At 33.8% G+C, this 25934-nt stretch overlaps 1 protein-coding gene across 1 annotated transcript in view; it reads right to left on the reverse strand.

Annotated features, from left to right (window-relative positions):
- LOC140435683 (uncharacterized) overlaps positions 1 to 25496 on the reverse strand; it is a 125126-nt gene extending 99630 nt beyond the window's left edge. Inside the window, 3 exon segments of the mRNA XM_072524404.1 lie at positions 4994 to 5134; positions 17165 to 17257; positions 25338 to 25496. Of these exon segments, the coding sequence (XP_072380505.1) occupies positions 4994 to 5134; positions 17165 to 17257; positions 25338 to 25394 (291 nt within the window). The 5' untranslated portion in view covers positions 25395 to 25496.
- Between the last annotated feature and the right edge of the window lie 438 nt (positions 25497 to 25934).

The following is a 25934-nucleotide window of genomic DNA, read 5'->3' on the forward strand; positions in this document are numbered from 1 at the left end:
TATTATCTTTTTTTTGCTTTGTCTACTATCTTTTTCCACTCTCTCCGGTCCTGAATATTTTCTCTTCAGTCTGTAATTTCCATCCTTGATATATCCTCTAGTAGTTACTCTTTCTATCTTATTTTTAGTCTTTCTCCTGGTCTGTTTATTACTGGTTTCCAGTTGTTATCCTCTTAATTAATGCATCTTCTTCGCTTCTTTGTATGTGTTCAAAGCATTTTAGTCTTTGTGCTTTAATAATTTTACTATGTCTTCAGCTTCGGTTATATTTATCATTTCATGGTTTATCAGTCTTCTATATTCTCTTGTTCTGACTTTATTGGGCCGTGTATTTTCTCATAATTTTTCCTCCAATCGTTCTGAATTTTTCTGCAAGCAAGCAATTTAATTAAACCCAGCCTGTGAGAAATGTTCACCCCTAAAAATTACGTTCGGGTGTAACAATTCATTGGAGCGAGGTGTATTAACTTCGAGTAAAAACAGGAGTTACTCCACCGCGCTCCAATGCTCCATACCATCCCTTTCCCTCCTTTAGCACTCTGATGCGCGATAGGGACACAACTATCAACCAAATGCTCTTCATGTGGAGGTCCTGGGTAATAGAACCCCAACATGGTTTCCCAACCGAATTCAAAACTCAGGACAGCGCATTGTCGCTTTATTCCTGTTATCTTAATATGGCTTATCCGCGAACTAAAATTGCTTACTTGGGCCTCAAGTCTCCGCTCTGAGCTAGACTCAGTTCGGCGACTTGGTGCTCAAGGGGTCGGGCCCGGGTCTTAGTTTTTCTTCATCTTTTTTCGTAAGACACATTTTCATATATGCTATCATCAGTCTAATTGCTGCTTTATATATTTTGTCTTTGTTTTTTTTTTAGCTTAATGTCTTCCAGTAGCCGGTGATATTTTCGATACACCCCCGTTCCTCGCTTTAATTCTTTCGCTTATTTATGCACTCCTTCAATTTTTGCCGTCCACTAACATCCTCCACTAATACAACTAAAAATACTGATCATAATAACCTAGATTGTTAGCCAGAATATTTGATTAATTGTCTAAAAGTGATTTCTATTTTTGGATGTTTAACATGAAAAACTAATTAAGAGTGAATTTAATGACTGAATTATTTTAAACAGTGCTAATAAAAAAACGCGAACTACCTTGAAACATACAGCTAATTTACTTTTTAATATTTTTATAAGTTAAGTAGGTATTGATGTTTTCTCGGTCAAAGTATCAATGTAATTAGCAACTATTACAATTAAAAAGTAATAGATTTTAGTTTTTAAATAAAAAGTTTGTGTTAAATTTGATTTACAAGTTTTATTCTTTCAAAAAATGTACTAGTGTTATTGAAAAAACATTTTAGAACGTTTTAGATCGTTTATTGTGTGTAAGTTTAAATCCAGCATTTTTTAAGAATATTTCAAATGCCTCACATTTGTTGCCAAAAGTTAAAACTAAAATTTCATGCTGTATGTGTGCATTTGTTGCTTAATTTTTAAACAAGGTATAAACACTATTCACGATAATTCTGCAGTCACTCCACAGCTTAAAAATAAAAAATGTTGCCTGCTGCTGTATTATGAGATTTTCAATTAGCAAATACTTGATTTATGGTTCAATATGCATAGACGATATTATGTCTATGTCAATACATAGATATAAAATACAAATAGACTGAGCGTTGCAATACAGGAACGCCCCCCAGTGCGACAGAGAAAATTAACCAAAGCAGTACCTGCATCTCTTTTAGATGGGACAGGTTGATTGTCAGCTCCCACCAAGAAGATTGTATACATGGCGAGCACCTGGAGACAGGCCAGGTCATATTATACGAAATCAAATTGATTACATCTTGATAAACAAAAGATTCCGCAACTATATAAATAGAGTGGCTGCTTACCCTGGTGCAGACATTTCATCTGACCACAACCCCCTAATCGCAAATGTAAGGCTTCAACTGGCGAAGGTTAAAAAACCGTCAAATAAAAAATATATAAACATGAGAGAACTAATGAGAGATGAAGAGCTTAGAACTACATACGGCAACCACACCACACACCAACGAGAACCTGAGAAATATACAAGTAAATTGCATAGAGGAAACCTGCGAGAAAATAAAAATGGCTGTAGCCAATGCGGATGAATCAATCGCAAGTAAAATAAAAAGAAATCACAAAAACGAGTGGATGACGGAAGAGATACTTGAGCTAATGGAGCAGCGCCGACAGTACAAAATACATCAGAACCAACGTAAATACAATGAAACTCAACGTAAGATAAGAGCAAAAATTAAAACCGCAAAGGAAATCTGGATGAAAGAGCGTTGTAAAGAATTAGAATCACTACAAGAAGCTTTGGACTACACAAAAAGGTTAAAGAAATTTCGAATATATACAAGAAACACCACGAGGCAAACCTGAAAAATGATCAAGGCGACTACGTACATACCCAGAAAGAACTAGCCAAAATCTGGACAGATTATGCTTCGTCCCTCTTTGCAGACAACAGACCGAATCTGCCAACTACTAACCTATCTACAGAAACTTTGTCCGGTCCTCAGATTATTCGCGCCGAGGTGGAGTACGCTATAAAAATAGCAAAACTGGGCAAGGCCCCTGGACCGGATGGCATTACTACGGAAGCCCTAAAACTGTTGGATGATGACAACATCGACACTCTGGTAACAATCTTCAATGCCATATATGACACCGGCCACATTCCAACGGATTGGCTTTGTTCAACCTTCATAATGATCCCTAAATCACAAAGAGCGACAAGGTGCAAGGACCACAGACTGATTAGCTTGATGAGTCATTTACTTAAAATATTTCTTCGCATACTCCACACAAGAATGTTTAGAAAACTAGAAGAGCTGAGCGGCGAGACACAATTTGGTTTCAAGAAGGGACTCGGGACGCGCGAAGCATCATTCTGCTTGAATACCTTGGTACAAAACTGCATGGACCAACGAAAAGATATAGTCATCACATTCCTCGACTACGAAAAAGCTTTTGACACCGTAAAACACGATGAAATAATAAAAATGCTACACAATGCTGATATTGATGAGAAAGATATAAGAGTTATCCAGAATCTCTATTGGAATCAAAAGGCACGTGTGAGGCTGAACAAATCAACAAACACAGAGGAATTCGAAATATTACGAGGGGTGCGACAGGGGTGTATTTTGTCTCCTATGCTGTTCAACCTCTATGTGGAGAATGTTTTTGCAGAGGCACTTGAAGGCACTGATTGTGGTATAAAGGTCAACGGGTACCCGATAAATAACATTCGTTACGCTGACGACACCGCAATAATCACAGATAACGAACATGATATGCAGTTGATACTAAATAAAATAAACACCACAGGAAAAACATATGGCCTGAAGATAAATGCTGGAAAAACAAAATGCATGACAATAAGAAAGGGCGCATTTTTCAGAGTACAACTGCACGTAGATAATGCTCCAATCGAGCAAGTGAAAACATTCAAATACTTGGGAATGATGGTGAATGACCAATGGGATCCTCAACAAGAAATAAAATGCCGTACCGAACAAGCAAGACAAGCTTTTCTTAAATTTAAACCGCTACTTTGTAACCGCAATCTTTCCTTCAATCTCCGTTACAGAATGGTTAAGTGCTATGTATGGTCCATATTGTTATACGGCATGGAGACATGGACGTTGAAAATATCTTCCATTAACAAGTTGGAAGCCTTCGAAATGTGGACCTTGCGAAGAATGTTCCGCATACCATGGACAGATAGGGTGAGAAACGAGGAAGTCCTAAGAAGAGCAAATACTGAGAGAGAATTGCTCAGCTTGATCAAGGCACGAAAGATTGGATACCTGGGCCACATCCTGAGAGGGGAAAAATACGCAATCCCTCAACTAATTATCCAAGGAAAGATTGAGGGCAAGAGAGGAGTAGGTCGCAAACAAATGTCGTGGCTGCGAAATATAAAGAACTGGACAGGCGTAACTAACACTGGCGAACTTTTGCATGCCGCAAAAGACAGACGTCTGACCTTAAGATAATTCGCCAACGCACTATAGGTGCACGGCACCATAAGAAGAAGAAGATTGTCCAAATGAGCTAAATAACTAATAGAAACAGAACGTTTCAACAAGAACGATTCGTCACCGGCTTCAGAAAGATCTACCCTTACCAAGTCGACGTGCTGCAAAGAAGGACTTGCTTACAAAAGCAATGAAGAAAAAAATATTAGATTTTTATAAAAGGTATCAGCATTGGACACCTGAAAATGGAAAAAAGTCATGTTCAGTGACGAAAGTACGTTCAGGTTAGTAAGAGGAAGCTCCAAATTTGTTGTCGTCCACACACCGCGGCAAAGTACGATTAAAAGTTCACAGTCAATCCGTCAAACATTCTAAAAGTGTAATGGTATGGGGTGAGTTTAGTGGAAATAAAGGAAGGGCAGGGTTGTATTTCTTATCAAAGAATATTACAATGAGAGCAAGTAACTTATGTGACTGTTCTAGAACAACATTTATTAAACTTGTGGAAAATTCACGAATGTAACTTCTTTGTACACGAGGGTGCTCCTGCTCACAAAGTCAAGACAGTGTCAAAGTTCTTGTAGTATGATGGTTCAAGAGTGTCGACCGAGCAACATAAATCAGCTGAAAGAGGAGTCAAAGAGGTTGTGGGTGATCATGGAAGAAGAATATTTCTTGAACCTTGCTCACTCCGTGTCTAAGAGAATCCAGCTTATTATCGACTACAAGGGTGATATGACAAAGTATTGATTTGTAAAATTAAATTAACAATTATCCCGATTTATGTGTGTTATTCACTGTGTGAAGATTTTTTTGCCGGCACTGCATATATAACACAAAATGAGTATCGCTATAAATCAATAATTACATCTGAATTTAAAAAATCGAAAGTTATGATTTACATGACTGTCAAAAAATTACCTCACTAGAATTTCTTGAATACAGTTAGTACAAATAAACTCACCTTAAATCTATTTTTGCCCACAGGAGGCGCCGCGTACGGAATTTCTTGGAACGCGAAAAAGTCCTTGCCATCTTGGCTTTCTAAAACGTGACCTCTAATTTTTCCTTCTGGTAATGTAATGAGCAACTGGTCGCAAAGAGGCTGTGAAACAAAAAGTAAACAGTCAGTATTTATTAGTAAAAAAATTTTAAGGTAAAAATAATTTAAAACGAAAAAAAAAAAACGAGTAAAAAAGAAGAAATATTAGGAAAAGAAAGAAGAGTGCAAGAATATATTAGTGTAAAGGGAAATATTGTGCCTGTCAAAATTTAGTGGCTAAAGACTGTATGTGTTTAAGGTTGAACTTCACCCTCGATTAATTTGTTTCTGATCCTAGAGATGGCTCTGCTGCGGCATGTTACTGTGGTAAATTTTTTAACTTAATTGTAGATTTCTACATGATGACTCTGTAATATGTATTTTCAAACCCTAACATAAATTGCAGTTTGCAATCATTATATCCATTGGCTGAGTTGCCAAGTTGTATAAACAGTAATTTTATCAAATACGCTATAACTTATCTGCTTACTAGTAGACCAAGTAAGCAAATATATCTTTAACAACATCTTTATGTATAATACTTTACTGTTCTGCTGTGTCAGTCGAAATATAATATACCAAATAAATCATATTATCTAAATAATTTTATCGGCAAAGAAATTATGTAGGTACTTGCGACCAAATCTGTGAATATCGTATTACCATTAAATTCGTACATCATAATAATTATATTACATTTTTGTTGATAGTTAAAAATTAAATGATCTGGTATTTAGTTATCAATTCAGATGCAAGGTTTGAAGTGTTGATCGACGAGGACGTGGATATCAAACAAGTGGAAAAATTTAAATATTTAAGAACGGCTTGGGACAAACCGAAATTAAACACCGAATTACTCAGGGACGTAAAATTGTAGGATGTCTGAACTCCTTATGGTGGGATCGCAACATTTCCAAAAGGAACAAAAAAAGAATAGGGCAAACCATGGTTGAATCAGTTCTTTGTTATGGCTCTGAAGTATGGACAATTGTCAATGCAGACCTGAAGAGAAGATTGTTAGCAGTTGAAATGGATTATTTGAAAAGAAGTGCTAGAACATCAAGGAAGGAAAGGAAGACCAACGCTACAGAAACGGTCATTGACAGAATAGAAAAAAAGAGGTTCAAAATGGTTTGGACACCTATTGAGAATGCCTAACGAACGTTGGCCCCAAAAACTTCACAAACAGAAGCCCCCTGGAAGAAGAAAAAGAGGTAGAACTTGACGCTCATGGAATGAAGGAATTAGAAGAGCGATGGAATCGAAAGCTTTGGAGGAGGAGCATGCCTTAAACCGGCAGGATTGGCGGAGAAGAACGGGAATACGGCGATAGCCGTCTCCAAAATGTATTGTATTTACAAGTTGGATTAATGTCAAACGTCAATAAACTTGTTTTAACATTCAATTTTGGCTTATTCCCATTAAAATAGTAATTACTTTAAAATACCACAAGAAAATTGCTTCAGAATAATAGATAAGATTTAGATAAGAGAAGGGAGTTCCAAAAAAGTCGTCACCCCACTTTTGGAGTACGGTACGTGTGACAGTCAAATGCACACAAGTAAGAGAGGGTGGTTTTAGTTGGTAGGCAGGATAATAGATACCTGAATCTTTGGCACTGCTATCTTTAGTACTTTAAATTAAACTAAAACCCAAATTTTAGGGACTCAAAATGGATGTAGCATAAAAAAATTTCCCCTCAGAAAAATTCTGGGTACGCCACTGGTTATGCAAGAAACACTAATGTTTATAAATAGGTACTAAAATAATTAACTAAAAACGCCTAAATAGGTTTTTAAAACTAAATAGGTTTTTATAGATATATTACTTATAGAGTGTGAATTTTATGATATCGTACTTTCAAAATAAAAGTTGCAGTATCTACTATTCTGTAACTCTGTAAGTTTCAGCATGACCGGTTCAAAGTTCAAACAGATAACATTCCTATTAAATTTTGTTGTAATCTGCCAAAGTGTTGTACAAAGTAATTGATATGGCAACCCTGTTAGTATGACGTTTCGTTTGAAGCGTTTCGAAGCCGAACGTAATGCTATCTATTGATGATAAATACTACCATTGCTTCAGATTGAGCCATGTCCCTACATCACAATTTGAAGGCGGCAGTTCAAGACATAATTCTTGTTTAACGAGATTTTTCATATGTTTAGGAAAAAATATTTAACGTTTTATTGCAAATATTTTCCACTTTTACAGTTTTATATATGTTGTTATTAAAAAATTTTTCGGTTTCTTACCGGTAACTTTATTATAAGCCGAAACATATTATTTTTTTCTATTGAGGCAAAACTGTAAATTCAAAAATTTTCAAAAAAATTCATAAGTATTTCTTATAATCATATCTTGATGCTGTAAAAAAATTAACAAAATCCTATGTTTGGTTTTCCCGCTTTATACTTGGAAAAAAGTAGTTTTTTTGAGTTTTTTCAAAAACGAAACCATGAAGCTTGTTTAAAAGTTGTCAAAATACTTCTAGTCATCACATCTACCTTCTCAAATTTTTTCAAATTTTTTGAATTTGGGGTTTGTCTTTTGGGGGTGCAGATCAACCTTAAAGCGAAGTTTTCGCAAGAGCGACGTGAAACAATAATATTGTTTCAAAATTTTTAAATATTATTTAAAATTTTTTGTGAATTAGAGTGACACGATTTGCAAACTGAATTTATATATGGACAGATACGTATTCAGAGTAAAGAACGATCTTACAGTACGCAGAATATTAAAAAAAAATAAAATGCAAGATACTATTTTTTATCGGATGAACGTGGAGAAAAAAAAACAAAATTTGTTTAATTTACTAATGTTTGTATTTTGAGAACGATTTCCGATTTGGAAAATGAAACGTTAATAAACGTACTTTAACCTTTAATTGTGGCTTATTCCTATTTAAATAGTAATTACTTGAAAATTATTAAAGATGGAACTTTAAAAACGCCGTTTAGAGATGGAAAACCGAGACAAATATGGTTTTAGAGATTTTTAGGAAGACATCCAGAAATTACAATAGAAATGCCAGAAGTCAAATCACCCTATTTACTGGTTACATTTACAATGAAAATAGTTCGTATATCACAAGAGGTTAATGTTAAATATAAAAAAACAATATTAACTTAACTGTAATACGTTTGATATAACAAAAAAAAGCATGAAACAACTAGGAGTATTATAGGCTTGGTATCAAAAAACAGAAACCTGCACGACTTATTAATATGCAAAAAACCATAGTAGAATCATAAAAAAACAAAAAACTTAAACTTAAATAAAAAAATATAAATTTTTCTAAAAGAAAATTTCTATCTATTTTAAAATCAAGTACCCACATAATATGTGTAAATATACTAATATTTTCAATTAGTTTAAAATAAAATTCGACTTACTTCTTGCCGGCTGAACTGAACGAAGACAAGGAGAAGGAGTGCCCCAAGCATGACGGAAGATTAAAACGTGTTAAAATGTAATTGTTCTGTTGGAGGATAAAATAAAAGTAAGCTTCGAAATTCTCAGAAATATAATTTATTCCATCAGGTATCCGCAAAACTGAACAAAAACTAGCTAGAATGGCCATTAAAAACAGAGGAGCAAAAAGTATCGAAACGACCTATTGGTTGTATTGAACCTATTAGAAAATGGTAGTTGTGAATTACAGTAGTTCAAAAATGAGGAATTAAGTATATAAATTATCATACGAGCTGTACTTGTTTTGGGTAACTGTTTTTAATAATTTTAAATTGAACATAAAATTTATTAGTTTCAATATAATTTTCATTCCAATGATACGAGGGAGTTTGATAATATCTGTAAGAGTCTTAGAGATAGTTTTCTAAGAACTGCTAAACTTTTTTTCCTTATAATATTACGTACTGAATAGAAAAAATACTAAGAAACAAATAAGACGAAACTTGGCATTGCCTGAAATGTATACGGTACACAAGAAACACGGTAGATGTTAGCACTACTCTACGATCCAGGTAGAGGACAGGCTGCTTCATGGAGTAGCGTCCCTACCGTACGCTAGCTACTGGCTTTCTCCTATGTTTAGGTCTTTAGGAGAGGGCAGATCCCCAAACTTTTTTTCCCCTTATTTTCCAATCCTTACAAAATCCCGCTATATCCCGCTACCAACTCGCATAGGCCAGCGTGGTAGTGAAATGGCTAATCTCCTAAGTAAATGACGAAGAGCAGAGGGTACATTATTCTATATTGTCACTTATAATGTAATAACGCTTGCAATTCAAGAGGAGCTCATTGAATTGCATGAAGAACTTAACTGCAAAAAATGAGATGTATTGGAACTTTCTGAAATACGAAGAAAAGGAGAAAACCAATTAGTTTTAAAATCATTGCATCTGCTGCATTTCCTAGGTTTCTCGTCCACAAGAAACACCGAGATAAAATTATAAAAATAGAGAGTGTAGCTCAAGAGTTGTATACCTCATATTAAAACTGAACGAAAGGCGCTCTATTAAAATTATTCAAGTATATGCACTCACGAAGAGCCATAGTGATGAAGAAATTCAAAACTTTTATGAAGACATACATAGAGCTATGGAAAAAGCCAGAACCTAATCTTAATGGACGAAAAGAGTTCTCTTTCTGGACTTTGGAATTATTGAAGATAAGATAATCATAGAACATATCAAAGAAGGAGGAGCAACGTTAATAAATCTATTGAAAAAGATGTTCAATGTTAGTTTGATGAGAGGCGTAACAATCTCCCAATGGCATAATATAATAATAGTAACCAGAATCTATAAAAAAGGTGATACTTCAGACCTAAAGAACTACAGACCTATTAGTTTGCTCTCCCATAGATATTAGTAGACTATGAAAAGGCGTCAATGATGCGTCAAAATGCTTCAATCATTGATTGACTGCTGCATTGGCTACCGATATATTGCCCTGATTAAGAGCGTCTACGAAACTAGCACAGCTTGTGTCCGACTTCATGAAGATACCAAAAAGTTCCGAATAGAACGTGGAATTAGACAAGGTTCGAATATATGTTCAAGCGAATGGAGCAAGTTCATTACTCCCCTGAGTTAGTGATAAGTTATAGTCTAAAAAAATCATTATGAAATTGACTGGCCAGTTGGTTGTGAAAACCAGTGCCAATAAAACACAAAACACACACACACACACACACACACACACACACACACACACACACACACACACACACACACACACACACAAAACGAGTATAAATATTACATCACATAGATATTATGTCACCTAGATATTGGTCACCTAGAAAGACTGCCAGATAATCGAGCTGTAAAAGTAGTCCAGAGATGGAAGCCCCAAGGAAACAGAACAAGAGGAAGGCCCCGTAAAAGATGGATAGACGACGTAGAGAGAGAGAGAAGGAAAGAAGAAGATATTATGTTAAATGTGTGTCACTATCACTGTCGTCTTTTAAATTGATGATCATATTTTGTATATTATATGTAGGAAAATATGAATTCTCAGCTTTCATAACATATGAGACTGCATTTTTCCAACTATTCGCATCAATTTTGAGTAAATGCCAAATAAAATATAAAATTCGTTAAGCCGGCCCTTTTTACTATTTACCTGAAGAGGCAAATCTCTTTATAGCGTCGACTTTATCAGCGGGATACTTTTAAATTCTGCATAAGTCAGTTCTTATAATTGTGAATGAAGTAAACAAAACTAAAATTAAGAATAGAAATATTAGGGAAGTCTAGGTGTAGCACCAATTAATGCCAAAATATGAGAAACCTGTACCAAAATCTTGTAGAAGACACTTATATAAAACATATGTGTAACCCGTTTGAACATTAACCATAACCAAGATAAGCTATGGGCTAAAAAACTCAAGTAGCTGATCTTGAACGAAACTAAAGCCAAAGATAATGATAATGAGTATACGATGAAGACTACAAAGATCGAGATAATAAAGAAAATTATTGCAAATAATTATAATGAATTCAAATGATCCGATTTAGGTATACAGCTACAGCTACAGCTATAGCTACAGCTAATACAAGGTTAAAAAAATCCGTTCTAATAAATCATACCTTATAATTTTAATTGAATAATGTGATGTTTTTGTTTTTTTTTTTCGCAAGATTAAAATTTTATCAAGCAATAATTAATATTATGTACTTCAGATAAATTAAGTAAATTTGTTTTGTTGCATTAAACATTTAAGAGATGAAGAGGATATCTATGTAGTAATGAGACATTGCAACTTAAGATAAGTTTATTTTGAATATTTTATCTAAATTATATAAACAATAAAGTGTAATATTATATATATATATATATATATATATATATATATATATATATATATATATATAAATATATATATATATATATATATTACTCACTCGACACTAAGGAGTAGGCAGATTGAGACTTTAGTGCCGTTTGACGGTTCTTGTATTTGTACAGAACACGATACTCGTACGTCACGAATGAGGGGAGTAGGCAGATTGAGACCCCGAACTCGAACGGAACCATATCACTCTTGATAATGGCTTCAAAATAAGTGCCGAAACGTCGAGTATTCAATTCACAACGCCGTTCTTCCCGAGAACTTAGTAATTTTCATTTACCTGACCTCGGAAATTTATCCGAACATTTTATTCGCCTCTCCTGTGATCTTGCTTTCCTTAAATCATGCCGTGACCATCAAGTCATTTCAAAATCTCTTCAGATTAAACATTACACTAAATCTTGATTAATTTCCAAAATTTTTAGAACAACTGGCTTTTCGCTTCTTCGAAATTCAATTCATTCCACCCGACGCAACTTAGATACAACAAATTTTTTAAAAACCTACAATGACATCCACTCTTTCAATATCCATCCATTACTATGAGACACTTTCGATCGTCTTTCTCACCAAAAAGCCCTACACATTTCTGACAACAAAACCCAAAAGCAGAAACGCAAACTGGACCAACTTATTTCTCAGAAAAATCCACAGCACATTTCGAATCAACAATCTTCTAATGTTGTTCGCAATTTCTCAGATATTTACATATCCGATTCAGCTACCAAATCTCTCTCTAAAGGCTTCAATTTTTCTGTCACTCCTCTTTCCATCCTAACAGAAAATTATTTGTCAAATTGAAGAAGCTATTTCACATCTTCCTTCTGAGCAAGCTGAAGTGACCAGACAAAATGTCACCAGAATTCTTCATACTTTCAAATCTCCACCGTCATGTATCACCCTTTCAGAAAGACGTGCCCTCAAAGAACTTTATAACAACCCTGACATTGTCATCCTTCCAGCCGACAAAGGTAATGCCACCATCATTCTCGACTCTTCTAATTATTTCGAACATATTTATGGCAATTGGTGCACAGCCTCCTATCTGCTGTTTAGTGCTCTTAACATAAGTAGCAAAACCAATTCCCTTCTTTTTTCTTGAGTTTGAAACCTGAGACTGCAATCTACTTGGACCTGCTTCAAGAGTATCTTTTATTAAAGGTTGAATTTTCTCTTTATTTTTCTTGACTTCTTCTTCTTATGGTGCCGTGCACCTATAGTGCGTTGGCGAATTATCTTAAGGTCAGACGTCTGTCTTTTGCGGCATGCAAAAGTTCGCCAGTGTTAGTTACGCCTGTCCAGTTCTTTATATTTCGCAGCCACTACATTTGTTTGCGACCTACTCCTCTCTTGCCCTTAATCTTTCTTTGGATAATTAGTTGAGGGATTGCGTATTTTTCCCCTCTCAGGATATGGCCCAGGTATCCAATCTTTCGTGCTTTGATCAAGATTTTTCTTGACATTTAGGAGATTTTAGTTATAGATATATTCCCCTTCTTTCGGTTTTGTCTATTTTCTTTCATACTTAACAGGTTTTTGTCTTGTTTTTTATCGTCCAGTGTTTTCTATTTTGCGTCACTTGCTTCCAGTTGTGTCCTCCGATCTTCCTAATGTCATCAGCCCATCTCATTTGTGGTTTTCCTCTGCTTCTCTTTCCTAACCATGGTCTCCATTGTTGTATTTCGTGGTTCCATCTTATCATTATCCTTCAGTCGGGCATTGTGTCATGCAAAGCTCCATTTTATAGTGTATTTTTATGTATGAGAGAGTAATAAAACAATAAATTATGTATGCAAATCCCTAAACTGTTGATACGGGTGACTCAATGAAAAACAGATATTTGTCAACAAGTTTACCGAAGTATATAGGAAAACAATTTTAAATTGAGTATGACCACCAGGTATAGAGGTTGGAGCAGAATAGAATACAATAGTTGTGAGGGTTACTAATCCCTAAATAGGGTTGCCAGTGTCGGAGTGATGGAGGTTAACAGGTACTAATGAATTTGCAAGAAATGTAAGATGTTTATTTTATTGGTTATATATAACCAATAAAAGTTTAATAAGTACCTACCTATATGCAAAATAAAGTTTAATTCTTTAGATAAAATAAAACGTTTTATTTTATCTTAAATGAGTGCATTCCATGAAGTAAGGGTTTCAACAATCAAACATTTAATTCTTTAATTCCAGGAATCTACGACAGTAATTGACTAGATAATTACCTTCTAAACTTATTCCACAGAAAATGTGATAGTGGGTTTTTCCATTTTGTAGGAAGGTCCAAGTGGCGTATTCAAAATTCTTAACAGTTCACTAAAAGTAGGTACTTCAGTTGCAAGGTGCAGTTTATTGTGTATACTAGTGTTATGGAAAATTTGGAAGTGCCGTGTAAACGCCGAAAAATTGGTCCTCTAACAGTTAATGAAAAAACATTAATATTTAATTGTTTTAAATCATTTACAGACAAACGTTTATGTGAAAGTAGTGATGAGACCGTTGAGTTAGTTAGCAGTACACTTGGTGTTGGGAAATCTACGATTTACAGAGTTATTAAAGAAGAGAAATGTGGTAGTTTTCAAATGCCACGTAATGCTCCAGGGAAACCAAAATTTCAAATAGAATATCATTTTATAGAAGGACTTCGACCGAAAGTGCATGAATTCTTCTTTAGACAAGAATTTCCAACATTGGATAAAGTTCTTGTCTCAGTTCGAGATAATAAGGATTACCCAGAAATGAGTCGAAGTACGTTATGGAAACTTTTAAAAGAAATAGGCTTCCGCTGGAAAAAGAATACCAGAAAGTCTATTTTATTAGAAAGAAGCGATACTGTCATATGGAGAAGACATTTTCTAAGAACCATAAAGGAAATGAGAAACCAAAAAAGAAAAATATTTTATCTTGATGAAACATGGATCAACGAGGGTCATACACCAAATAAATTTTGGCAGGATGAAACTGTTACAAGTCAAAGGCACGCTTTTGTAAATAACTTATCTACTGGTTTAAACCCACCATCAGGAAAGGGACGCAGGCTGATAATAGTACACATTGGCAGTTCAGACGGTTTTGTTGAAGGTGGTTTATTAACTTTTGAATCAACTCGTACCGGTGACTACCATGAAGACATGAACGCTGATGTCTTTCAAGAATGGTTCGAACAAATGATAGATCTTCTTCCTAAGAACTGTGTAATAGTAATGGATAATGCAAGTTATCACTCCAGACTTATAGAAGGACTGCCCACAACCAAGTGGTTAAAAAAAGACTTGCAGAATTGGCTGAGTTCAAAAAATATTACGTACCATCCCGGATCTATAAGAAAGGAACTTTATTCGTTGTGTGCCCTTCATAAAGAAAATTTTAAAAAATACGAAATTGATGAAATTGCCAAAAATCGTGGAATGACAGTACTTAGATCACCACCATATCATTGTGAATTAAACCCGATTGAACTGGTATGGGCACAGATAAAGAGTGAAGTTTCAAGAAAAAATACCACTTTTAAAATTCATGATGTTAAACAGTTGTTTTTGGAGGCTGTAAATAATGTAAAACCTGAAAACTGGGAAAAGGCAGTAAATCACACTATTAAAGAAGAGGAAAAAATGTGGAAGCTGGACAATATTACTGATAAAATGATCAAGCCAGTTATTATAAATCTTGGTTCTGAAAGTTCATCTTCTGAATCTGATTTGGATTTGTAACAAGTAGCTGTAAGTTTTATATTAATATTTTTATTCATCTATTTAACATACCTTAGACGGTTTTAAAAACTCTTTTTCTCTTTTGTAATTTTTAAAAATTAAAAAAATGTGAATTTTTTAAAACCCTTTTTAATGTAGGCCAGTCAGTTCTAATATAGTGTGTGATAAAAGAGGTCACTTTTGTTTACATACACATAACACTTTATAACACTGAAATAATTCATTTATTTTTTACAATTATTCAAAGTAATTTTTCAATTAATCTTGAGCACGCCCATGGAGTGGTCGGAGCTACCAGTTAAAATTATGCTAATTACTCTCTCGTTCATAAAAATAAACTATAATTTGGCAGCATGTTCTCCTGCGTCTTGTATTTTGGTTTTGGTCTAATCCAGTTTTTTGTTTTTTTGTCTATAAGTCACACCGAGCATTGATCTTGCCATCACTCTTTGTGCCTTTACTATTTTATCCATATTAGACTTGGTGAGTGTCCACGTTTGTGAACCATACGTAAGTATAGGGAGGATACACTGATCGTAAATTCTGGTTTTCAAATATTATTCTATTTTAGTGCTTTTTAAGATCCAATTCAGTTTTCCAAATCCTGCCCACGCTAATCTTATTCTTCTGGTAATTTCGGCAGTTTGATTTTCTTTGTTAACTTTCATTATCTGTCCCAGATAGATGTATTCGCTTACTGCTTCTAAATTTATGTCGTTCAACATTATTTTTCTAATGTTTGGTGTATTTGTCATTATATTTGTTTTTTCCAAGTTAATCTTAAGACCTACTTTTTCCGAAGCTTGAAATAGTTGCGTCATCATAGTCTGTAGTTCTTCGAAACTTGTAGCGAATATTACAATGTCATCAGCGTATCTCAAATGACTCAGTTTTCTTCCATTAACATTTATTCCATCTGGGCCCGGAGCCTTATTGTTCTTTAGTTGTGCCATAGCTTGTTTTATTTCGAAGGATTCTATGTTAGGAAGTATTTCTGAGTTGACAGATCGTCCTTATTAGAGTTCTTAATTTCCTTTCCAGTAAATAGAGCTTTAGTTACTGTAACAGCTGTATAATTAAGAGATTTTGTTCGTGGCTTAACTATTTTCTTTTTCACTTCAGGGTTCGAAGAATTTCCTAAAAGAAAGTTCCTAGAACAGCTTCAGAAAAACTGAAGTTTTGCTTGAGTCTGAAGAATAAATCTTTTTTTGTCACACTTTTTCTTAACAGGAGATTTTTTTTATTTCATTATCACTAGTGCCTGGGACTACTGATGGACCTAGTTTCTTCATCATTTTCGATATCTTGCGTGGAAATTTTAGCTGAAGCAAATGCTTGTTCCGGGATAACATTGAGGTCAAACGCATAGATGCCTGTGGCATGAAACCCAGCTGAAACATTATTATAACAGGAAGGCATCTGTTTGCAGGACCTCCTTCCTCTAAGGCGAAATGGGCTCGGATGTACTCCTCTACCCTGAATCCAACACACGTCACCCATCCTAAGAGCTGAGTTAGTCTGGTACGGTTTTTAGAAATTTCCACGCTCAGAGAGAAAAAAAGTAAGACTTAGATCTATCTAAAATATGTAAAACGGGACCTTGCGTTTTGAAATTTACAAAGTGGTGTATCCATTTTCACTATGTTGACAAATTAACATTGTTTCTCATCCATATTGCAAATGATATGAGGTTTATTAAACATGTCCAATTTAGACAGTACTATATATTCTATTAACCTGTTGAAATAGTTTTTTACTGTTTATAAACTTATTAAGTTTGGCTGCTCTTCCAGGGTTAATATTTTGCTTTTTTCCTTTTGCAATCTCTGTGTGGCGTTTTAAAATAGTCTTAACAATTTGCAACCAGTTGTTCCTTTAAAATCATTAAATGAGATTTGGTACGATTCTGCGTACAGAAGTAATATACTGACAGTCGAATTAATTTACCATTCAAAGCCATACTAACATCTGCTAGCCTAAAAATTATTCTACAAAGTTCAGTTTCTTGAATTGGTAATAAATATCATCACCTACCCAATTTGGTTGTATGTCCATTACTTACGTGGTTAGGAAGTAGTTTACAGAAAACTTTGAAAGCCTTTGGATTATCAAATCTTGGAACATCCCATGAACTGGTGATATCCAGCGGATTCAACTACAACAAAATTGTGTATTCAGTAAAAAATTGTTAAAAATAATTTAAAAATAGTTTGGTGTAGATATTTACCAAAACTGACTTAAATAAATATACATTGCTGAAAATATACAGGCACCAAATAAGGCCTGTGGGCCTTGTTTAGAACTTTATCGGTGTGCCTTAATAGAAACTGGTTTTTTGCCCATGTCATGTTCTGTATTTTTATGAAAAAGTATAAATTCTCGAAAGTTACAGTACATTATTTTTCATGTAGTCTATTTTATAAATTATAAGATCATATACAAATTGAACCAATTTAAAACGGAACATACAATTTAATATATGTCTGTTTGAACTGCATTTGAAATAGTGGACCAATATAAAACTTGGACAAAAATAAATCCATACCCGGTGATAGACATTGTATAAAATATCGTTCAACTATCTGTCTCCTTTAAAGAAAAGAGGAGCTTGCCTAATAGTCGGAGAGATAGAGCCGAAATTTTGAACTGATCAGTAATATGACATTGCTCTATTGGAATATATTCATTGTAACTGGGTTAAGACTTTGCCTTACAGGCGGACGCCCCTCGTGGTACAGGGGGTAACTATACAGGGATGAAGTTGTCATTTTTTTCGGAAAAATTAACGGTCGATAATATGGCTGAACATTTGCCCAGAGTAAGATCTTGGTATAACTAGACGAAATCCCAAAGGGCGGACGCGAGAGTGGATACATAAGGGGTGGTGGACAGGGGTGAGGTTGCAATTTTTTGGGGAAAAATTAACGATAAGTAATATATCCGCCATTTTCATGGCTCATTATTTAGCCCCTAAAAACTCTAAATATAAAAGGGCGGACAGCTGGGTTGGTATAGAGAGCCATAAAACGGGGTCAAATGTACCACTTGCCTGCGCATTTTAGGTCTCGGTAACAATTTTCAAACTGATTTTATTATGATATTTTTATACCGATTGATTTGAAAATTTGTATGCTCACTTCTGTTACTATTCTGATAAGCGTCAAGTAGAGTTTTCCTCAAAATTTTCCAAACAAATTAATTTTTTGAGGTAAAATCTAATTTGTAGAATTCTTTCGATTTTCTGTAAGTTATACCATGATTTTTTTCCAAAAATTTTCAAACGATTTTTCCGATAAGAAAAAAAAATTTAGAAAAACTTTAAAAATTTCGTCATTTTTCTCACTCTCATTGATGTCATCACATTCATCATCTTCGTCACTTTCACTTTCAATGATATCACATTCATTATCTGCTTCATTTTCAATCACTACTTCTCGAACTGATTCTGGCATCTGAGGTCCACTAAATCATTTGAATTTATATGTTTCATCTTTAAACTCCCAACCATGTTCTTCAACAATCAATTCTGTTGGTACTTTTTTATGAGCATTTGTCCAAATATTTGAAATATAATGGGCTCGCAGTAGATGTTGGTGTAATTCATCTTGACATGGTGGTAAGCTTGAAGCATCGAAATTTTTTAGTTTTTTTTTTAAAAAGGCTCGTTTATATCATGCAACTTATACTGCCGGTTAAATAGTGAAAATCTGACATCGTTTACTTTTCTTTTTGGAATTGTTCTCGTCAGTCCTGTTCCATATAAGTGACATATGAAAGTTTCTAAGGTTTCAAAAACTTCATTACAATCGAAGTCAGTTTCACCAAGTAGAATAAAAGCATCTTGATACTTATATCATTTAGCGCATGCGTCTAGAATTACTGATCTAAATGAACGCGCATTATTATTATTTTAATATTTTAAAATAATAATGATGCAAAATTAATGTCCAAACAGAATTTGTAAAATTATATCAATTTGAAAGTTAAAAAAAATATTGAAAATATCTACAAAGTAAATTTCAAAACTTAAAAAATTGATAACTCCACTATTAAATTGATTTTTATTAATAATTATTTGTAAAATGTTAAAGGAATTCTACAAATTGAATTTTACCTATTGATAAATAGAAATAATTTATTTTGTAATTGATTATTAATGTAATAATAAATCAAATTTTTCTTATATCTGAACAATCATTATTTATGCAATATAAATTTAAAAACCTTTTTATTGTAATAAAAAATAAGTAAAATTACTATTTGTTATACCAAAAATATTTAATAGTTAACATTATAAAATTACTTTAATTTAATAAAATATCAAATATCAAACATTTATTCAATTAAAAATTAATTCGTATAATATTTATATTTAAGAAAAAAATGTGATTTGTAAAGTAAATATGACTTTAGTTTGAAAAAAAAAACATTATCATATTATCATTTTAAAACTACAAAATATTCTATAAAAGATTCAGACGATGACTTAGAGTTTTATCAAATGTTTTAGAAAAGTTTTTCTAAATTTTTTTTTCTTATCGGAAAAATCGTTTGAATATTTTTGGAAAACAAATCATGGTATAACAGAAAATCGAAAGGATTCTACAAATTAGATTTTACCTCAAAAAATTACGAAAATTTTCATTTACGGAAATTTGTTTGGAAAAATTTGAGGAAAACTCTACTTGACGTTTATCAGAATAGTAACAGAAGTGAGCATACAAATTTTCAAATCAATCGGTATAAAAATATCATAATAAAATCAGTTTGAAAATTGTTACCGAGACCTAAAATGCGCAGGCAAGTGGTACATTTGACCCCGTTTTGTGGCTCTCTGTACCAACCCAGCTATCCGCCCTTTTGGATTTAAAGTTTTTAGGGTCTAAATAATGAGCCATGAAAATGGCGGACATATTACTTATTGTTAATTTTTCCCCAAAAAATTGCAATTTCACCCCTGTCCGCCACACCTTATGTATCCACTCTCGCGTCCGCCCTTTGGGATTTCGTCTAGTTATACCAAGATCTTACTCTGGGCACATTTTCAGCCATATTAGTGATCGTTAATTTTTCCGAAAAAAATGACAACTTCATCCCTGTATAGCCACCCCCTGTACCACGAGGGACGTCCGCCTGTAAGGCAAAGTCTTAACCCAGTTACAATGAATATATTCCAATAGAGAAATGTCATATTACTGATCAGTTCAAAATTTCGGCTCTATCTCTTGGACTATAAGGAAGCGATAAGTGGTTTGACAGCATAATAACTGCTTGTTTAGTCTAGTTTTTTCAGTGATTCTAGGGAACCTATTTGGGTGGAGTTTTGACTTGTTCTTGAATGAGTTCCGAATCCAGCAGCCCGCTGAAGTATTGAATTTTTATAATATAATTATTTGACAACCTTTTGTTAGCCAACCACCTAGAGCGGAGTTGAGCCGAAATACATTGATTTCGTATGTTCCGTTTTAAATTCGTTCAATCTGTATAACACAATTATTTAATACTTTTACTTTGAATCTTATCATTAAATTCGTAAATACATAATTAAAAGTAGTAGTTTGATGTTTGTCTAGCGTGCATAGGCAAACAACTAAACCACAAGGCGGAATCGTACTTAAACTTGATTTAAGTTTAAATTTAGCCACTAGATGACAGTAGCGTCCAGAGACCAACATCACCTTGAGAAATCTTTACTTTTTTAATAAAAACAATCCATGGACCTTATTTGGAACCGGGCCTTATTTGGATTGCGTATCTTATATAAATTTAAAATGTATTCAACGTGAGAAAAACATTCAACAAAACAACAAACCAACTAGCACAATCAAAACCACTGGAAAGGAATCCACCCAAATACAATATTGATGCACTGCAAAACGACTCAACATAATTTTTATATAAGTTTCGGCTTGGTTAGAATACCTACCAAGAGATAATAAATAAAGTCAATGAAGTAGCTTATGAAGCACTCGGCACGATACAAGGAAACAAAAAGGATACTCCATCGTGGTGGACAATTGACATCGCTGATCTTATACAACAAGAAACAAGCATATCAGAAGTGGCTGCAAACAATTGACCCAGATGATAGATGAACATACGCAAGATCAAACACAGAAGTAAAAAATCTAGTAGCTAAAGCAAAAAATGTTTCTTGGGAAAGTAAATGTGAAGAGCTTAACCAATATATATATATATATATATATATATATATATATATATATATATATATATATATATATATATATATATATATATATATAGGATCAACAAGATCAAGAGAAGCAGGGAAAACAGTAAAAAACCTTGGAACAAACAGAAAAGAAGTGAGTAGAATAGATTTAATTAATAGATTTAATAGAAGAAAGATCTTGGATCGAACATTACTCTTACAACTTCTGACTGAAACAAGACTGCAATTCACGAACATCATTACAACAACATATGAAGTAGAATACAATGAAGACGATGAAATAACAGTACAGTAAGTCGAAGATGCAATACAAAATTTAAAAAATCGAAAAACATGCAGACCACAAGGTATACCGAACGAATTATTAAAACAGCTCACAAGTATTGCGGGAATTACTGGCGTATATCTTCACCCAATTCTATAAAGGACATGACTTACCACCAGAGTGGACAAAAGCACATATTAACAACATCTACAAAAAATGAGATAGAAAGAATTAACCCAATTACCCCCTCTCACTTACTTATTGGATATACACTTACCTCACCACCAGATATCACATATGAGAATGTTAAGGTCAATCGATTGTCCAGGTTTTAATTACTGCAACAACTTAGTCAAAGTTTCTGGAAGAGGTGATCCCATTATTATTTAATGGAATTACAAAAACGACATAAATGGAGAACAGGCAAGCCTGTATTAAAATTGACGATTTAATACTTATTAAGCAAGATAACCTTCCTTGTATACATTATAGGAAGAATAGTTGATGTACATCCAGGGGATAATGGTGCAGTGCGAGTTGTAACTGTCAGAGCTGCGCAAAAGACATTCAAACGTGGCATTGCAAAGATTTGTCCACTTCCTCTTCCTGATGAAGATGGTTTTTAGCCGTTCTTTGAACATGCTGTTCAAAGAGATAGAGGATGTGAAGATCTTAAAAATTTAAAGCCGTTCGGCAACGTCGACGTCACAAGACCTGCATCAATTTCTACCAAAGCATTGCTCGCCTCTTACATGGTAGCTTATCGTGTTGCCAAATGTAAAAAACTACATACGATCGCTGAGGAACTGATCTTACCTGCAGCGGTGGATATGGTAACAATGATTGGAGAATCGGCAGCTTAAGAAATAAAAAATGTACCTCTTTCCAACAATACGGTTAGTCGCCGTATTCACGACATGGCAGAAGATATTAATGAGTAAATTGTGGGGAAACTTTCAGGTTTATTTGCCATTCAACTGGACGAGGCGACTGATAGAAATGATGATGCTCAATTGATATGTTATGTACGGTCCATATAAGAAACAAATATGTGTGAGGATTTGTTATTTTGTAGAAAAATATGTGAAAGTTGTAAAGCTACTGATTTATTCGAGATTTTAAACTCATATATGACTGAAAAGAATATTAACTGGGATAACTGTGTAGGCGTGTGTATGGATGGTGCCCGAACGATGTCTGGACAGTATGGAGGACTACAAGCTCTCATCAACACCAAGGCTCTAAGTGTAAAATGGACACATTGTGTCACACATAGAGAGGTCTTAGCAGCAAAGAAAGTTACACATGAATTAAGTGTTGTAATGGATAGCATTATTAAAGTGGTGAACTACATTAAAACACGACCTGTGAAATTAAGACTTTTCCATAAACTTTGTGCAGACCTCTTTAATTTATTATTGCAACTCTCGTTGGCTGTCCAAAGGCAACGTACTCGCACGTGTATATGAATTAAGAAATTAATTTAGACGTATCTATATACAGAATCACATGATGATGCGCAAAACTTTATTAATTCAGAGTTTATAATAAAATTAGCATACCTATGTGATATATTTAACAAATTAAATGATCTTAATAAGTCTTTGCGGGGAAACAATACTCATATCCTGCAATTTACAGATAAATTAATGAGTTTCAGAAGAAGTTGCTCTTGTGAAAGAGAGAATTAGAAGATCAAGAAATTGACTGTTTCCCTGCTTTACAAGGTACTCTAGAAGAAAAATCCATAGAAATATTTAATCCCTCTTTAAAAAATATGTTTATATAACACATGTTATTATTGAACGAACATTTTATTGGAGAAATATTTTCCCCAAGATATGGAGCAATATGACTAGGTCAGAAACTCTTTCCTGTTATCCACGCCATCGACACTTTCAGCAGAGGAAGAACAACTGACAGAATTGTCCTGTGATTCCAGCCTAAAGCTTCAATATGACAAGGACAAACTATTTGATTTTGGAGCTCACTTTCTCATGAATATCATGCCATCAGCACTGCTGCAATAAAGGTATTATAACCATTTGCGACTTTGTACTTGTGCGAAACGAGCTTTTCTGCAGTTGCAGTAAATATAAACAAGTACAAATCAAACATAAACTTAGAAAAAGAAGTAAGAGTGGCAATTTCCAAACTGGAGCCCCAGTTTTATAAACTGTGCTCAAAAAAGCAAGCACATCCCTCGCATTAATCACCCAGCTATCTAAATAAATATCCCTTTTCATTTTTGTGCCTACGTTTTGATTTCGTTCTTAATTTATAACAAAAAAAAAATAAAAATGTTCAAATACTATTTTTGTTATAACTATAATCTGTTACTAGGCTAGTACTAAAATTGGTAAGTATTATTGGGGGTTGAGTTGAGGGGGCGTAGCAAAAAAAATAGCAAAGTCCCAACCGAATTTATAAGAAATGTGAGGAGCAGATAGATCAGACGCAGTTTGGCTTCAAAGGAGGCATGGGTACAAGTGAGGGAGTATTTACGTTGACGGTACTCTTGCAGAAATGTCGGGAATATAACAAGAGTCCATATGTATGCTTCATAGACTTTAGGAAGGCCTTTGACCGAGTGCAGCATATGAAGTTAATAGATGAATTAAACATCAATTTATACAAAAAAGACATTAAGTTTATTAAGGCTAGATACTGGATCCAGAAAGCAGTAGTAAATTTGAACGATATAGAAACAAATAATATACCGATTGCGAGAGGGGTTAGGCAAGGATGCGTCTTGTCTCCAACGCTTTTCAACGTGTACTCACAGGTCATATTCAGAAAAGCCTTATGGGAAAGAAAAGAGGGAATAAGAATTGGTGGAGAAATCGTAAACACCATGAGATTTGCAGATGACACGGTAATTATGACTGAGAGTATAGAAGAACTACAAACTTTACTAGACACAATAAATAGTGAATGCATTCAAATGGGACTTGACATCAACACAGATAAGACCAAATTTATGATAGTATCAAGGAGTACAATAAATAATGAACAACTAACTCTTGGTGGACAGCAAATAGAGAGAGTGACAAAATATAAATATCTGGGAGCTTACATCAACACAGAATTAGATCCAAAATTAAATGTTAGTTATAAACAACAAAAATAGAAAAACATCGATGGTTTTAGTAATTTTTAAATATTTTAATTTTTTTTATTATTATTTCCGACCTATTTGATTATTTGTGAGGTTATCAGCTAAATATTTATGTAAAATTCCGAATGTCACCTCTCACATCCAAATTTAGTCGTTTTTTCACAGATCTGCCCTGGTCTTAGAAAAATATATAAAAAGGTGATGATTACAGAAGAAAATGGCAACTAGAAAATGGACACCGTGGGAAAGACTATATAAAGACTAAAACTGATTTTTATACACATGTACTTATCCACGTTAAAAAATTTTATTCAAAATTATTTATAATGTTTTGTTGTAACTGAAGTGTTATACTTTTACAAGTAAATGCTTTTGTGTGAATTTTTTTAGTTGCTTCAAGTGGGCAGTTAATTGTATTGAGTTTATATAAACATACAATAAAAAGTAATAGGAAACACTACTATTTCATCTTTAAATAATAATTAATGTTTTAAGTTTGATTGGATTTTATAATACATAATATAAAAACAAACCCAAATTACACCTATAAACATTTACATTTACATAATTTTTTTGACGTAATTCACTAAAATTACGCATTCGCATAACACCGCGTGCTCCCATTTAGCGTTAAGTATTAAAAACAACCAAAAACTTACGCTATAACAAAAACAAAAGCCCGCGAGGAGCAACACAAGCGCGTACGAACTACACATCTTCTCTTCACCGAAGGCCAAATCAAAATACTGCAGTTAACTGAAATGAATCGCTTATAAGTCTTTTTTATAACAAGAGATTTGGTATTGATATTAATAAATTTTAATGCAAATTTCGGATGAGGTATTTCCAGTAATTAGGTGAGATTAAAGTGCATCATGGAAATGGGATAAAAGGCGTGCGCGGTGGGGGAAACGGGTGCTCGTCTAGACTTTTTTAATTGTGATTCGTCTAGTTCTGCTCATACACGAGGATGCTTAATCAGTTTAATCAGACATTTAAATACTTCTGCGAATTTCGAATGACAGCATAACAATACGTTGTCTTATGTACTAAAAAATTTGATACAGCGGTAAAACAAATCGAACCTTCTTAAGACGATTTTAGATATATTTATTTTATCTCTAAATTACAAGGTATTTGATACACTAAACCGTTGACGCATTTACTTAATAAAAGTATTTAAATAAACAATAGCCCAGTCTGGTTAAAAAAAAAGGTCGAACAATTTTTCGCAGATATCTGAAATTTTTAAGACA

The sequence above is a fragment of the Diabrotica undecimpunctata genome, chromosome 3, assembly GCF_040954645.1.
Source record: "Diabrotica undecimpunctata isolate CICGRU chromosome 3, icDiaUnde3, whole genome shotgun sequence".
Taxonomy (NCBI): domain Eukaryota; kingdom Metazoa; phylum Arthropoda; class Insecta; order Coleoptera; family Chrysomelidae; genus Diabrotica; species Diabrotica undecimpunctata.